At 31.7% G+C, this 16,425-nt stretch overlaps 1 protein-coding gene across 1 annotated transcript in view; it reads left to right on the top strand.

Moving 5' to 3' along the window:
• Positions 1-11,013, top strand: part of LOC145312112 (serine/threonine-protein kinase DCLK1) — a 37,450-nt gene extending 26,437 nt beyond the window's left edge. Inside the window, exons 13-23 of the mRNA XM_080151256.1 lie at positions 112-198; positions 975-1,112; positions 1,499-1,591; positions 1,937-2,134; positions 2,939-3,019; positions 4,384-4,464; positions 4,801-4,952; positions 5,253-5,829; positions 6,048-6,459; positions 6,743-10,189; positions 10,949-11,013. Of these exons, the coding sequence (XP_080007382.1) occupies positions 112-198; positions 975-1,112; positions 1,499-1,591; positions 1,937-2,134; positions 2,939-3,019; positions 4,384-4,464; positions 4,801-4,950 (828 nt within the window). The 3' untranslated portion in view covers positions 4,951-4,952; positions 5,253-5,829; positions 6,048-6,459; positions 6,743-10,189; positions 10,949-11,013. The remainder of the gene's footprint in view (positions 1-111; positions 199-974; positions 1,113-1,498; positions 1,592-1,936; positions 2,135-2,938; positions 3,020-4,383; positions 4,465-4,800; positions 4,953-5,252; positions 5,830-6,047; positions 6,460-6,742; positions 10,190-10,948) is intronic.
• Positions 11,014-16,425: the final 5,412 nt, after the last annotated feature.

The following is a 16,425-nucleotide window of genomic DNA, read 5'->3' as shown; positions in this document are numbered from 1 at the left end:
TTGGTTCAGTGGTAAGCGAAATCCTTTGCTATAAACATTAAGAAACAGACAGTAGATAGTAGTCATCCTGTTACTTTTGTATAAAAGGACTAATGATAAACCTTTGTTCAGGTTATCGGTCATGGCAACTTCGCAGTGGTGAGACTGTGTTATGCTAAGGACAACAGAAAAGAATATGCAGCCAAGGTTATTGACAAGGTAATTTATTTTATTTTAAAAATATTTTTCAATTACATACCTAAGTACCTAGGTATATAATGACAAACTTTAAAAACATAATTTTGAAGATTTTGTTTAGATGATATTAGGGATCTCAAGGGATAAGTTAATAAATGTTAAATTGAACATTAAATTAGAACATCTTTCTGTAGATTTAAATTATTGGTGGAAAATTTTGGACACTGTAAAGGGGGGAGGCGGATGTGCCACTTTTTGAAACCAAAACTAAAAGTCTTCAAAGGAACTCAACTAAAAAAAGAGTTACAGGTCTGAGATTTTGCATGGCAGTTGCTTTATATAGGTACAATATGGAACTGTGAAGAAACGGCGGCGCAACCGCCGAAAACCGCCGTTTCCCGCCGAATTTTTTTTTGCAATTTCTCGGCGGTTTCGGCGGTTGCGCCGCCGTTTCTTCACTGTTCCATATTGTAACCCTATAAAGCAACTGCCATGCAAAATCTCAGACCTGTAACTCTTTTTTTAGTTGAGTTCCTTTGACTTTTAGTTTTGGTTTCAAAAAGTGGCACATCCGCCTCCCCCCTTTATTACTCAATCAAGATGTGATAAAAATTAACGAAGTAGAGAACCTGTCTATAAAACTTTGTTGTTATTTTGCTAGTTGCTGCAACCATTATAGAGGAAATATAGTGAAGGGTTCAGAAAATAGGCTAAAATCATTCTGGTACCCACGTTAGCTTTCTTACAAAGAACAAAATCGAGATAAATAAATAAATAATAATATTCTGTATATTTAGGCTAGGTGTCAGGGTAAGGAGCATATGATAGAGAGTGAGATAGCTATCCTCTCCTCTGTGGACCATGCTAACATCATCAAGCTCCAGGAGGTCTTCGACTTCCCAGAGGAGAAATACCTTATCATGGAATTTGTTTCGGTAAGTACCCTAGGGAGACAGGATTATGAATATATAATAGTTATACTTGGATATTATGACAGGGGAAAAATTTTCGTCTATTCAGGTTGTTAACATTATCTATTGTCAGTTCATTTTCCAGTAGAGGGGAAGGGGGGTATCGTTATTTTAGCCTGTTGCATGTTTCACTTTATTAGAGAACATTAAAATCTGTTGTATCATCCAAGTATAATCACTTCTTCATTAATTTGAAAGTTGAAAAATAAAAGAAAACTGTTAGTTTCTATTGTTTCTTTTTAAATATTTTAGCATTGTTGATAAATCTTACCTATCCTAACCTTAATCTTATTCTGACAAAAAATTTAGTAGTTTTGTTCCTAAAGATTAACTTAAAACATTTTGTTTAGGGCGGAGATCTTTTTGATGCCATAGCAGCGGATATTAAATATTCAGAATCTGTGGCCAGAGATATGGTTAAAGATCTCGCGGATGCCTTACAGGTAACCCATAGGGACAGATTCAGATAATCTAGAGTCAGAATTTGTACATTTGGTTTTTTGGCGGTTTTGTATAAGTTGATGGATTTAGCTGGAAACAAGTTAACATTCTATCCATAGTCCATTTTTGCCTAGAAAACATAAAATGTAATTTGATTTCATGTCAATTTTAATTATTACCTCTTCTGCAGTTTTGAATTATAAGTGGAATTGTTTGAAAACTCAATCACGATTTTTAAAAAGTAACTAAATGAGAAAAGTAGTTTCTTGAACTTTATTAACCGGTAAAATAACAGTAAACTGTCCTCTCCCCTCCTTCCCCCCTTAAATAAAACATTATATTTTTAGTATTTACATGACCGAATGATCTGCCATCGTGACATCAAACCGGAGAACCTGCTTGTCATCGACAAACAGTTCACCAAGTCCCTGAAGCTGGCCGACTTCGGCCTGGCCGTCACGGTGCGGGAGCCGCTGTTCACCGTATGCGGCACGCCGACCTACGTGGCGCCGGAAATTCTTGCTGAAACCGGTTATGGAGTTAAGGTAAACTTTTACATACCTCAATAAATAAAGTTTAATAGCTAAGATACTCTATATTTATAAGCAGGGTTTCGGATCCGGATCTGGATCCGCAAGGATCCGCATATTTTCGAGTCCAAGGATCCGGATCCGCAAAAAAATGCGGATCCGGATCCGGATCCTTGGACTCTAAAAAATGCGGAAAAAATGGAAAAATCTACCTAAATTTATATAAAATCTCAGACCTTCTCTTGATGAGAGCCAATCTTTAAGGTTTAGGGTAAGACTTGAAAATTAAAAGTATTTTTGACTTCGAATTAAGAATAAATATTTTTTGAAAGGTTTAGTGATTTTATTTTTATTGTCAAGGATCCGGAATCGGATCCGGTAGGATCCGGATCCGGATCTGGATCCGCACTGACCAAATTTTGAGGATCCGGATCCGGATCCGCAAAAAATAAATGCGGATCCGAAACCCTGTTTATAAGTCTGTATAATTAAGAGTGGATTTGTCATTTACTCGGCTGCTATTTGAGATAAACTTTGGCGTGATGATTTCTCTTACTAATTTTTAATTCGGACATTATAAAAAAAAAACTACACTGTGAAAGAGTCAGTGAGGTCTTTCGCAACTAACAGACATAAGTTCTGGTACTTACAAAAGTTCTGAATCAAGAATTATTTGGTTTAATATACTATTACTGTGTTCTTGCACCAGATTTTCATGTAGCTGGATTAAATAACGGTACTGACCACCCACTCCCCTTACCCTATCCCCTGTCAAATATCCACGTATATCCTATAGGTATCCAATATTATTTGTTTAAGGTTGATATATGGGCTATTGGTGTGATATTGTATATTCTTTTGTGTGGATACCCTCCCTTTTCATCCAGATCAAATAATCAGGTAACAAACTTAATTCCTCCACAACTTGCCAGGTACAGTATGATCATATATTACTCAAAAAAAGTAAATGCTTAAAAATCCGTCAAAAAGTTGATTAAAATCCGCAAATTTAGTTTTGTTCTGGCTATTACTACAACTATATTGCACCGCAATGGTGGACAGATCTGGAGACATTGGTTCCAGACCCTTAAATTATGGTAAACTAAAGTTACCCTTCTCTATATCGGAATTTTTTTTCTAAAACAATGAATAATAGAACCTGTTTTTAAAATTTTAAAACTAGTCCAATGTACTATTCTGAATAGATGGTAGGTGTTTATGAAAGAAAAATATCAACTACCAAGGTATTTAAAAACTAAAAAACTTTAAAGGGATAGTTCTATGAAGTGTATTTAAAGAGTTAAGGTACTTAGAGTAGTGAACTTTTATATGTCTTAGTAGAATATATTAGGCATTGGATAGATATGATTATATGTTAAAGAATTTTTAACATTGACCAGACCAAACTTTTTTATTTGACAATATCGAAAAAAGTTAAAGAGATTTGCCACATAAATTACATGAGAATGGTCTATTTTTTCCAAATATGTATAGCCAAAACACCAATTTTAGATAATCTTTTTCCACATATTTCACAAGAGTTATAAAAAAATTGAACAGGGGTTCCCCTTGGGACAAGTTACATAAAAAACATAAAAAATAACGTCCGGTTCACTATAGGACAGGTTTTCTATAGATTCTTTTTAAAAAAAATAAAGAAAACCGTCCGGTTTACTTACAATATACACATTATCTCACGCGGAAATACCAACTAACCATACAACATATATATATATATAAAAAGACCATTCTCATGTAATTTATGTTGCAAATCACTAACTCTTTAAGATATTGTCAAATAAAAAAAGTTTGGTCAGGTCAATGTTAAAATTCTTTATCACAATCATATCTATCTAATGCCTAATATATTCTACTAAGACATATAAAAAGATCACTACTCTAAGTACCATACTGAATATTTTATTGGTCATTCTTTGTTATGTGTATTTTGTTGTATAAAAAGTTTAAAGTTTTATTAACTAGTAAATGCTATCTAAAGTTGTATTTATGACAAAAAAGTTTTTGCCATATATAACACGCAACGAAGTTGAAAATAAAAATGAAAAACTCATTTTTTAAGGAAAATCCCTGTTAAAATCTCTTAATTTTAATCAATAACTTTATATTATGCACTACTACGTTATTTAAAATGGAAAAAACTTACAGTTCACTATTTTTTTAAAATGCACTTCGTGAAACTATCCCTTTAACAAAAGAATTTTGACAATATTATAATCAATTTCTAATTCTTCTTATTTTTGTAGGAAGAGCTGTTTGACCAGATCTTGTCTGGACTCTTCGAGTTCAATTCTCCTGACTGGGATACTGTTTCTTATCCAGCTAAGGTAAATTCATTTTTTTTGTTATTTTTGATATTTTTTGCTTTTATAAATATTCTTTTTACAAACTTAAACTTTAAACATGAATTGTATCTTATATTTTTCATGAATTAGCGGTTGTACCCTTAGCATCTAGGAACTCTATATTCGCATAGCCTAAAGCCATCCCAAAACGTACCATTCTGAGACCTATATTAAGCTTCCCAAAAATGGATAACTCAATCGGTTTAGTGGGTAGTTAAGTCTGAAAGGATATATACTAAACTTTGGTTATTATACAAAAAAAATTTTTTATTGGAAAAAATATAAACAGAACGAAAAATTTACCATTTTAAATTTTAGGAGCTGATTTCCTGGAGTTTGGTGGTTGATCCTCTGCAGAGATATTCTGCCAAGGAGATCCTCTCTCATCCCTGGATGCTGATGCCCGGGCACAAGGACAAGGACAACCATAGAAAATCAATTTCTCCCAACCCTCTACCATGCCCATAAAGGAATGAATGCTCTGTGTTTGATTATTTCTTTTGAAATTATAATTTTTTAATACACTTTGGATACACCCCCGATTTTGATAAACAAAATGTATATTATCAATCCTAATATTTGAATTTAAAAAAAAAAAATATAACACTGTTAGCTAGTACAAACCAATCATGATTTACTAACAGTTTTTAAGTCTAAGAATGATAGAAATTTTGGGGCCAGCATAATTTACAGTTCATTGCCTCTCCCTTCCTGTAAATACCAAAACATCCTTTTTTTTGTTATGGTCCTATAGAGCGTTTTTTTAATAGTTAATGGTGTGAAAAAGAGAAATATTGATAACAAGAATGAAATTGAAACAAAGAAAGTACATCACCTAAGCCTAGATTGTGAATATTGTCTTATTATTAAATGCTATGAAGCAAAATGATTTAGAAGCCAGTGTGTGTGTGTGTGGATTATAATGAACCTCGTATTATCCAAGACAAGATACAAACCTATACTACAACTAAATGTGATCCATAAGGAAGGGTTCTTAACTTCCTAAACAGAAATATTATCAAGTGGAGGGAAAATGGACAGACAGACAGACAAACGTGCTGTCACTGTAAAGAGTTGTATATTAAATATATTATTCATCAAGATTATTAACATGTGATTCATATTATGATATCATACCCCCCCTCCCCCATTCTCCCCGAGAAAAAAATTCTATGAACATAGAAATAATAAAACTAAGCTTTCCTATTTTTAACATCCTTTCTCATATAATAATATTTTTCCTTAGCTTTAAAATTAACAAATATGCTTTGTAGTGTAAACTAATGCTTAAATCCTGTAATCTCAATTTGAATCCTAAGGATTTTAACGTTGATAGGCTACTTCGGGGTCCGATTTTGTACATTTGTGATTTTTTTCGATTTTTACAAATGTTTCTAAAAGAATTACCTAGGTACTTACAAATGTACAAATTAAAGAGATTTAAACACCAAATATAAATTTATTAAAGAAGCAGTATGTATGTGGTTATTTGCCCTTGTACTTTATGAACTAGTGTACATTTTCGGTCCTCTGTTTCCCTATCATCGATTTTACCTGTTATACAGACTCTGTATAATAATAATTGCCATATAAATACTTGTTATATACTTTTAATCTACCAAAGCCCTGTAGAGAGAGATATAAATATTCAGGGATTTTAAGGGATAAGACAATGGACGATAAATTAATATACATCCCCAATGAATACAAACAAAATTAAATTCTGTAGATTTTAATAATTTTTGAAAAGTTTTGACGCTAATAATTTGGAACCAACCAATTGAAATTCAATGATAGTAACTAGGTAAAGTTTTTGAGCCAACCACGAAGATAACGTTGATATAAATCTTTGGGTACCAGTGTAATTTACTGTCCAATGTCTCCTCCCTTCCTTGAGATAGTGTAATATTAAAGAAGCAACCTTTAGATAACTCCTTAGCAATTTTAATAAATGCAAGTTTTCCTTAGATTTTAGAGGTTTTAAAAGAATTGAAAAACGATTTGAATGCAAAATTTTTAAAAAGCGAAGCTACTATATAATTCACTTGGTTTGTCCGTCAGTCAGTCATGCTTCAAAGGACATAACCTTCTTTTTGAGGGTTTCGTGATTTTTAACAGTTTTTGCAAATTCTCTCTTTCTTTTCTTTGCTAGATAACTGAACATCTGCTATATAACACGTATTGTCCGTTTGTCTATTCCTTGATTTATTTTGTGCTTCGCTAATTATGGACGTTGTCATCCTTGTTTTATCTTTACCAGACCTAAGTTTAATTCTTCCTGTGATTACCATTTAGAGTCTCAGTTATATGAATTATAAACTCAATTTTAAATGATTTAACTAGGTACCTACCTAGTTTTATTAATAAAAATCAATTTCAAATGATTTAACTAGGTACCTATCTAGTTTTATTAATTAAAAATCAATTTCAAATGATTTAACTAGGTACCTACCTAGTTTTATTAATTAAACAATTTTAAATAATTTAACTAGGTACCTAGTAAATAATAGTTCATTATAGACCTTTCTGCTTAGATAATATTAATTTAATTAAGACTACCTAATAGTTGTGTTTCTCTAATAGTACTTATTATTTTTGGTGATTTACCTTTAAGTGTCTAGCGAGCGTAATAAATAAAATGTCAATAAAGGTGGTGGGCATTTTGTTCTTTTACCTAATCCTTACGGGGCTACCCTGTAACCAATATAACCTAACCTAACCAAGCCTAAAGTTACCTAGCTCTCTTTTATTTTCATTTTTCAAAATAAGGGTGGTGGGTTTTTGTGCTCGTCTGGGCACTTCGAGTGAAATCGCCTTATCTTTACTTTAATAATCCAGCTAAGATTTATTTTTCGCCATTTTAATCGTACAAATCTTTTAAATTAACAATCTTATAGTTTATAATATTTTTTTTCTGTTTTTAATTCTAAACCATGTTATTTATTTTTATAACAAATTATTGCGTAGTTTTATTATACCTAAAAGACACTAATTAAATCATATATTCTTCAACTAGGCATATTTAGAACTTTATGCTTTTTAGAATGAATTTAAAGACCTTTATACACAGAAGGTATACATTTTTATTAGTAGCGAAGCTACTCTATAATTCACTTGGTCCGTCCGTCCGTCAGTCCGTCCGTCCGTCAGTCCGTCCGTCCGTCAGTCCGTAACGCTATGGGGGAAATGAGATTTACTCAGCTCCTATAAAAGATAGAATGCTGAAATTTTTTGACAACATTTCCATCATTAAGGAGCACAATTAATTATAAAACATCAATGGCGTTAGGACCGCTTTTTAGCAGGTTTAAGGCTATTTTTGTATTTTTCACATTTTTCTCCATATCTTTAGTGTTTATGGTACGATTTTCAAAATTTTTTCATTTATAGATATCTAAATTAAATTTCCAGTCGTTTAAAGAAAACGACTATGACGGTCAGACTGGTTTTAAGCAGGTTTTAGGCCATTTTTGTATTTTTCACATTTTTCTCCATATCTTTGGTGTTTGTAGTCCGATTTCCAAAATTTTTTTAGTAATAGATATTAAAATTAAATTTTCTCTCCTTGAAAGAAATCAACTATGACGGTCAGACTGCCTTTCAGCAGGTTTTAGGCTTTTTTTGTATTTTTCACATTTTTCTCCATATCTTTGGTGTTTATGGTAAGATTTCCAAAATTTTTTCAGTTATACATACAAAAATTAAATTTCCTGATGTTTGAAGAAAACAACCATGACGGTCAGACTTCCTTTTTGCAGGTTTTTGGCTATTTTTAAATTAAAAAAAAAAAATTGGGATATCAGTATCAAAATAATTTTTTCCCATTGTTATGAGCATCTTTAATGTAATTTACTTTGACCGTCATCATTATACAAAATAAAACAGGGTTTCGTGTTTATTTTCTCCAATAAATCAATTAATAAATACACTTTAAATCTACTTGTACGTATTACCATTCATGATTTTATTTTTTGTGCTTCGCTACTTATGGATGTTGTCATCCTTGTTTTTAAATATATGGCGCGAAACTCAAAAAAACTACCTAGGTACATAAGTTTTCATGGATTTTTGTATTTCTTTGCAAGTTACCTGAACATATAACTATAATGATTTCATTAAATTGTACTTAAACGGAATTTTTAAACCACATTTTATAATATTTATATTATTTACGGACTAGGATTACATTTTTCTCCTTTTAATTCTTCCATATTTAACAAAAACGATCACAAAACTTGAAAATTTTGCTGCTAGAAGTCGGGGATCTGAAGCGATAAGACAATGGATGTTAAAGTTATTTAGTAATTTACATCCCCAATGATTAAAAACAAAATTATCCCTTTTTGTAGATTGAATTTTGTTGTTTTTTAGTTTGAATACAAACCAATTAAAGATAGATAAAAGTTTTTGAGCAAATGAATAAGAAAAAGTGTTTATAAAACTTTGGGTACTATTTTAATTTCAAGTCCAGTGTGTCTTCCCACCACCTTGAGAAATAGGTTACCTTAGAACAAACAACGAGCAATAAATATTTGCAAATTTTTTTTGTAGAATTCTAAGGAGCTTGGAAAATTTTGTGCTATTATAATGCTCTAATTTAAAATTTTGGGGCTTTCACACAAAGTGCATTATGAGCACTGATAGCTCCCCCCTCTCTAATTTTTTTATATTAATTGAAAATAAGGGGTAATTTGATTTCTATTGCCTAACCCCTGCGGGGTATGTACCCAGCATAACCTAACCTAATCTGACCTAAAGTAAGAAACTAACACCCTCCCCCAATTTTTTTTAAAAATAATGGTGGCAGGAGATTAATCAGTGCTCATTAAGGTAATTTGTGTGAAATCGACAAAATTTGTTATAAAAAATCTTCTGCAACTGTATTATCATATTAAGCCTATGACATTAAAAAAATGTTATAGTGGAACTTGTTTCGTAATTTAATTATATTTTTGTAATAGTTAGGAGTGCTTTAGTTAGTTTAATATTTACCTTAATATGCTTGCATTGGAAAGAGAAGAAAAGAATTATTAATTTTAAGGACAACTCAATTATTTTTTTGTTATTCATTCTGCCAAAAGTTATTGCATTTCTGATTATTAGTCATTTTTTAGTTTTATATCAAACATACATGAATATTCTCTTTTCTTCTCCAATATTCATTTGAAAATATGTAGATTATTAAAAAATCTATTTATTATTATATCTGACAATGGTTCCAAATATCCTGTGTTTTATAATCCAGTTTCTCTATCACTCATTTTATCAAGTCACAAAAATGTTGAGTTAAGGTGAAGGCTAAATTTTTAATATTAAATGGGAAAATTTTATATTTATTTGACAGTTTTATATCCTAAATTGTTTTAGTACATATTATTAAGAAAATACATCAAAATAGCAGTAATATTTTGTTTTATCAAAATAGTTTTCATCCAAAAAGCTGTCATTAATTTTGTTCAATTTTCTCTGGTAAATTGTAAATGTAGATGAAACATATAATTTAAAAGTTGAATATAAGGTTGACTTAATAATTGATCATATTTAAGAAAATAAATTTAAACCTTAATTGATTCTGTCTTTATTTTAATGTTTTTTAACAGTTAGTTTGATTGAATAATAAATTTTAAGTCATGCTTAATCTCTTTCAGAAATACATACAGAATAAAATGTTTTGTAGATATAAAATGATTATTTCTTTGAATAAGAGGTAGGTACTCCAGAAAAGTTATTATTGGTTGGGCTGTCTAAGGAATCTGGATAAGAAGATGGACAATAATTTAATGTACATTCTTAATAGTAATAAACAAAATTACTCCCCCTGTAGATTAAAAATTTAATTGAATAGAAAAGTTTGTACACTATAAGTACAAAAAGGTTTTGAAACCAACAAATGAGAGAGGGACATTCAAGCTTTTTATTTGAAGGGTGGTTTCAAAGTTTGAGGGGGTTCAAACCCCTTTAGCCAAACCCTTGGACGTCTATGTTGGTACCAGTAAAGTTTACAGCCTTTTGCTTCCCTGGATTTTCTTACATGTTAAAACAAAAATTATCTAAGAAGATTTTTGGTGTAAGTCCCTCTTTTTTGAAGGCCGTTTCTATAACTCCTGCCGTTATTTCCCAGTCATAATAATCCCATTTTAAGTAAGAAGTTTTTTATGTCTGTAGCGAGGATCTTCTTTGCTGTGTAGCATCCTGGGAAGGTTTATACCTATTTTGAGAGAGGGTACCACTACCCTTCCAAGAGAAATCGCCCCTAAAAAAAAAAAACAACCCACCCTCCCCAAAAAAAAAATTTAGTTATAAAACTATAATTGAAAGTGGGGGTCGACTTCCCCCTAGTCTCATGGGCCCCTAGAGGCCTACAGGGGCGTAGCCGTTAGTTACAAAAAAATTGGCTGGAAATAGCAATTGCATCCCCAATTTTTTAAAGATTAACTAGGTAACTAATATATTTTTTTACGTTTAGATATTACTATCCATTGAATTACTTCGTACGACTAAAAACCTCACAAGCTAAAGAAAGTTCAATAGGTAGGCATTATTTTTGTTTGTTTGTGTGTGTAGCCACAGTTTCCAAATGAACTTAAATTTTAACTAGTCATGGAGTTGGATGACACATTTTTGTATAGCTCAGCGGTGTATATTCACTAAGGAGGGGTAAAAGTTTTTAGTGCTCTTTATTTTATAAATTTTTTCCCCTTCCACATATTTTTCTAGCAATTCCCCCTAAGGAGAGGAAAAAAATGTTTTCAATACCCATATTTAAAAAAAAATTTATACAAATTATACATCTCTGGTATAGTCAATAGGACCAGCTTAATCTCCATGAATAAGCACAGTATGACATCTTTATGACCTCACGCTTGTCTAGTATGACAGGTGTTCCAAATTAAGTAAATTTATTGAATAACGCTGTCCGAGTTTGGAATAAGTGCTTAGTGCTACATGATTAAGGATCTTAAGGGATAGGACAATGGACGAAGAATTGATTTACATCTCCAATGAATGATCTTTAGATTGAAATTAGCTGGAAAAATTGTACCTTAGTTTGAAACAAATAATCAAAAGAGGACTATCCACGAACAAGAGCACGTGATTCTAAGTGCCTTCCAGCATTGATCCTGAGTATTTTCTTTCAGAATATAATAGGTCACTATCAATAAATAATATATTGACGAAAAAATTTATGTTTCACCACTTCAAATTGAAGAAAAGTAAAAAAATGTCCACCATTTTTTGTTAAAATTCTATCAAACGTTTTGTTGAGCTCGGGGTGTCTTTAATTGTCCATGTTGTCAAATAATAAAAATAAAAAAAAGTCAAAAACACATTTACTATATCTCATATGTACGTTTAAATTAATGCTAATATGGATTAATTTACAATCTATATAACACGAGTATTTGCATATGCATCATCAAATATCCCTTTTATTAAAAGAATTAGCTTCATAAAAGTTTTCAAAATCAATTAAAATACCTAAAAAACATGGTGAAACATAAATTTTCTCGTCAATATATTAATAATATATGGTGTCCTATTATATTCTGAAAGAAAATACTTAGGATCAATGCTGGAAGGTACTTAGAATCATGTGCTCTCGTTCGTGGATAATGAATAACAGAACATTTTAATAAAACTGGGAACCAGTAGGTATTATTTACAGTCCAAAATCCCACACCTCCCCAAATATTCTCGAAATACTCCTTATTTTCAGACAAGAAAAATAGCACCCCAGGCAAAATATCAAAATTGATATTTCAAAAGAGAGATGATCCAGTGGCTTGGCCCTCTGTTAAAAATATTTCAGGTAGAAAAAGGGAGAGGTAAGTTTCAGGTAAAATCAGTAAAGGTTATGTGTTATAAGTTAAAAACAGTAGTAGAACGATGGAAACTGAAGTTAACTTAAAAAAAAAAAATTACAGGAGAGTTTGCTATCTATTTATATTAGAGCAGTCAATAAAATCACACGTACCCTATAGAGCTACGGACGGACAAACAAAGATGATTATAGAGTAGCTATGCTACTTAAAATGTCCACTTATTTTCTAGAATTAACACTGCGATGCTGCGAGGCAAAAACTGATATTCTGGATGTTGAAGCATTTTTTATACAGTTAATATTAATTAAAGCGAAGCTTTTTACATTAAGGGTGCTGTCTGTACGCCCGTAACCATAAATGGAAGTTTGTCTATATTAAGCATACTATATTTAAGTAATTTTAGTTTAGATTTGATAAAGAACTTTTGTTTAGATTTTAAAATAATGTTGAATATTAATTGCAGTGTCACACTGTAATTAGTAATGTTTGTTTGTCCAACCATCTGATGTGTTGAGCTTCCCTTTTATGGAAATTGTCATCCTAGTTTATAGTATAGTTTACTGTCTTTCGACTATATGGCGATGAAAAAAATCTAAAAAATTAAAACCATTGCAAGGAAATTTTTTATATAAGTGAGTAGACCCATGGGATGTCTAAAACTATAGTCTCCAAAAAGTTTGTCTGTTTGTTTGTAAGTCTCACTTTTTCACTCTGCCTGTCAGAGTGCTATATTATTCTTTTTATTTTTCTTAAGTAATTAAAAAAAAACATTTTTAGACAGTATGACAAGAACAAAGTAAAGAAGAATTATTTCCCCAACACACTTTTATACACAGCATGGACTAAGGATAAAAATGATCAATATATTCTGCAGATCCTAATGCAGTTTGAAAAATTGTTACAAAATAAAGAGAAGGTATCGTTTTCAAATCATCATTAAATATCAAACATACATTAGTATCATATAAATCAGTAAGGTTTCTCGTCTCAAGCTAAAGATCTTAAATGTTAATCCAAATAGAATGTTATTTTCAAAGAATCTTAATTTTGCAAAATCCTATTTGTTTAAATTATAGTTTTTAATATCATTTCAATACAAAAGACGATATTTTACTTTACATAATTATATGACGCAATCAGGCACCAGTACCACGTTATACAATCAGCTGATCCTTGTTATATTTGATATTATTAACATAGATATATTTACTTTAGATACATATACCTGTACAGTGTACGTACATAGAGCTATTTATGTGAATATAACAAAATTATATCTGTTTGATTTATAAATTCGTAATTTAATTTCAACGAAAAAGAAGACATTTTACTTTACATAATTGAATGCAGCAATCACATACCAGTACCACGTTTTACTATCAGCTGATCTTTGTTTACATTTAGATACATATACCTATACGCAGAGCTAAATATGTCAGTACAATTTGGAGACTCTTACAGATATTTGAAACTTGCATTAAAGAAGATTTACACACAGGCACATTACATCCACAGTTTGATATCCTTTCTTAAAAGTAAGAGGATGTTTGTCTATCTTTCTGTAAGTTTTTGACCGAATGATCTCACACCCGAACCGGTTTGCTCTCAGAGCAACTTCTTAGTGTTCTTTAGACTATTTTTGGGAAGTATAGTAACACCTAAATAAGTGAAATTAACATAGAAAAACATTGATAATTCAGGTTCAACCATCCTCCCTCTTTCGCTGCTTCTTTAAAGAGTCTCTAGAAGCATTGCTCAGGGATCTAAAGGGATGAGACAATGGCCAATTGATTGATGTACTCCCTAATGATGACACAAAAAATTACCCCTTTAGATTACAATTAGTGATTTAAAGGTTTGGACACTCAACTAAATTAACCAACCAACCAAAATTCAATAAAAGTCCCCAAAGTTGTTAAGCCAATGATATTTTAAAACTTAAGGGGACATAAACAGTCTTATGTCCCCTCCTTCCCTGGGAGTAGCCTTTAGTTTTACATATTTTTATTTTTAAAATATACTTCAATTATTCTTCATGTTTTAAGAAAGGGGGGGGGGAGGGGGGCGAAAGTGACACTTTTTGAAACCAAAACTAAAAGTCAAAAAAAAAAGAGTTACAGGTCTGACATTTTGCATGGCAGTTGCTCTATAGGGGTACAATATGGAACTGTGAAGAAACGGCGTCGCAACTGCCGAAAACCGCCGAGAAAAGGCAAACAAAATTTTGGCGGGAAACGGCGGTTTTCGGCGGTTGCGCCGCCGTTTCTTCACAGTTCCATATTTTTCCCCTATAAAGCAACTGCCATGCAAAATGTCAGACCTGTAACTCTTTTTTTGGTTGAGTTCCTTTGACTTTTAGTTTTGGTTTCAATAAGTGTCACTTTCGCCCCCCCCCCCCTTTAAATATGCTACTTGTGGACATAATACTTCTGGTTCTATGTAATAATAAATGTGATGTTGAAATGAAGGATCTAATTTGGTATCCAATTTTTCCAAGAGATGTCAACTAGAACATTCATTACAAGATATTGAGATTTACCTGGCGTTGGCTAAACTACAAGCAGATAAGGTAACATTATTCAAAGTTTAGTCTTTACTACACTTTAAAGCTATATGTGCAACCTGGGAATTTGTAGGAGGGTTGCTTCCGCCCTGCTTCAGCAGGCAGCTCCAGTGGACAAGGAACAGGCATGGTTAACATAGTCTGTGGAACTGGACAGCATTTTAACTTTGAAATAGAAGAAGAACATCTCAGCTATGCTTTCACAAAACTAAAAAAAGAATTTTGTACTTGACTGTTTTCATAAATTATCAATAATATTTTTCTCTGTTTAACTAGGAACAGAGTATACCTGTTGAAATGCATGAACCTGTGGCCAAGCTGACCCGCAGTCTTGCCTACCATCCTGGTGGAGACAATAAATTCATTGAATCTTTTCCAAGGCAGTTACAGTCAGCCTTTTATTTTCCATATAGCACTTTAATACTGTAGTATTACTGTTTATAATACTAGTCCTCAAAGTTTTATAATAACGTTTTATTATTCGTTGGCTTAACATCTTTTAGGACTTTACTTGAAGTTTATTTGTTTGGTTCATTAAGTTGAGTGTCCAAACGTTTCAACCACTAAGTGTAATTTACATAAAGACACTTAACAGTTCTAATGTTCCTTGCCTACCCATTAAAAAAAGGGAAACTTATCTATAATGTAGAGGGGATTTCGGTCCGTCCAATAGTTCTATTCATGGAATTGTTGTGCTATGGTTTTCAGCTATTTTCCTGGCTAAAAGAAGAAAGGAAAAAACGACAAGGCGGTTATAAAACCTTAAAGCACAGAGGCCCCTAATAGCTATGGACAATTCAATTTATATAAAATAAATTACATGTTAATTTTTTTCAAAACTAAGGGGGAGTTCTGTACTAAAGAAGCACTATTAGGGCAAGCACTATAAGATAAAAGCTGATTTAACTGAAATATATTTGAAGATGTTTACAATATGAGAACTACGAGACAATGTTGAATAGATTATTCACAGATCAGAATGTTGACATCAAATGCAAGATTTCTTTCCTCCTCAGGTAATTTTATTATGTCTTTTGGATAAACTAGCGGCTGCGTCCCTAGCATCAGGGGCTCTCTATTCATAGAGGTAAGAAGGGGGTAGAAAAATATCCTAAAAACATACTGAGGCTTAGTTCTGAATATAGAATAGCCTAAAACCATACCGATGCTTAGATCTAAAATATATATAGCCTAAAACCATTACATTACCAATGTAAAGATGTAAAGCTTCCCTAAAATGCAGAACAATTGTTAAAAACCTTGCCTGGACTTATTAAAAGCTTCATTGTAAAGGACAATCATGTTGGTGAAGCGGTTAGCGAGATATTAAGCTTAAAACACACGGAAAAACATTATTTTACTTTTATTTCAGCATAATGATGCCATTGCTGCACTATTTGAGAAAATAATAGTTCTTATTTTTAGTTTAAGTGCTCTACAGTGGCATAAGACCAACTTCTCATCCAGTCTGGATTCTTTATCTACAGCAACTACCCTTTTCATTAGAAACATAGACCAAGATATTTATCAGGTTAGCTTTGTAAAATAACAAGGATG

This window comes from Acartia tonsa, chromosome 2, assembly GCF_053477335.1.
Source record: "Acartia tonsa isolate MP-2025a chromosome 2, ASM5347733v1, whole genome shotgun sequence".
Taxonomy (NCBI): domain Eukaryota; kingdom Metazoa; phylum Arthropoda; class Copepoda; order Calanoida; family Acartiidae; genus Acartia; species Acartia tonsa.
Note: the sequence above shows the minus strand (reverse complement) of the source record. Positions and strands in the feature narration are given on the sequence as shown.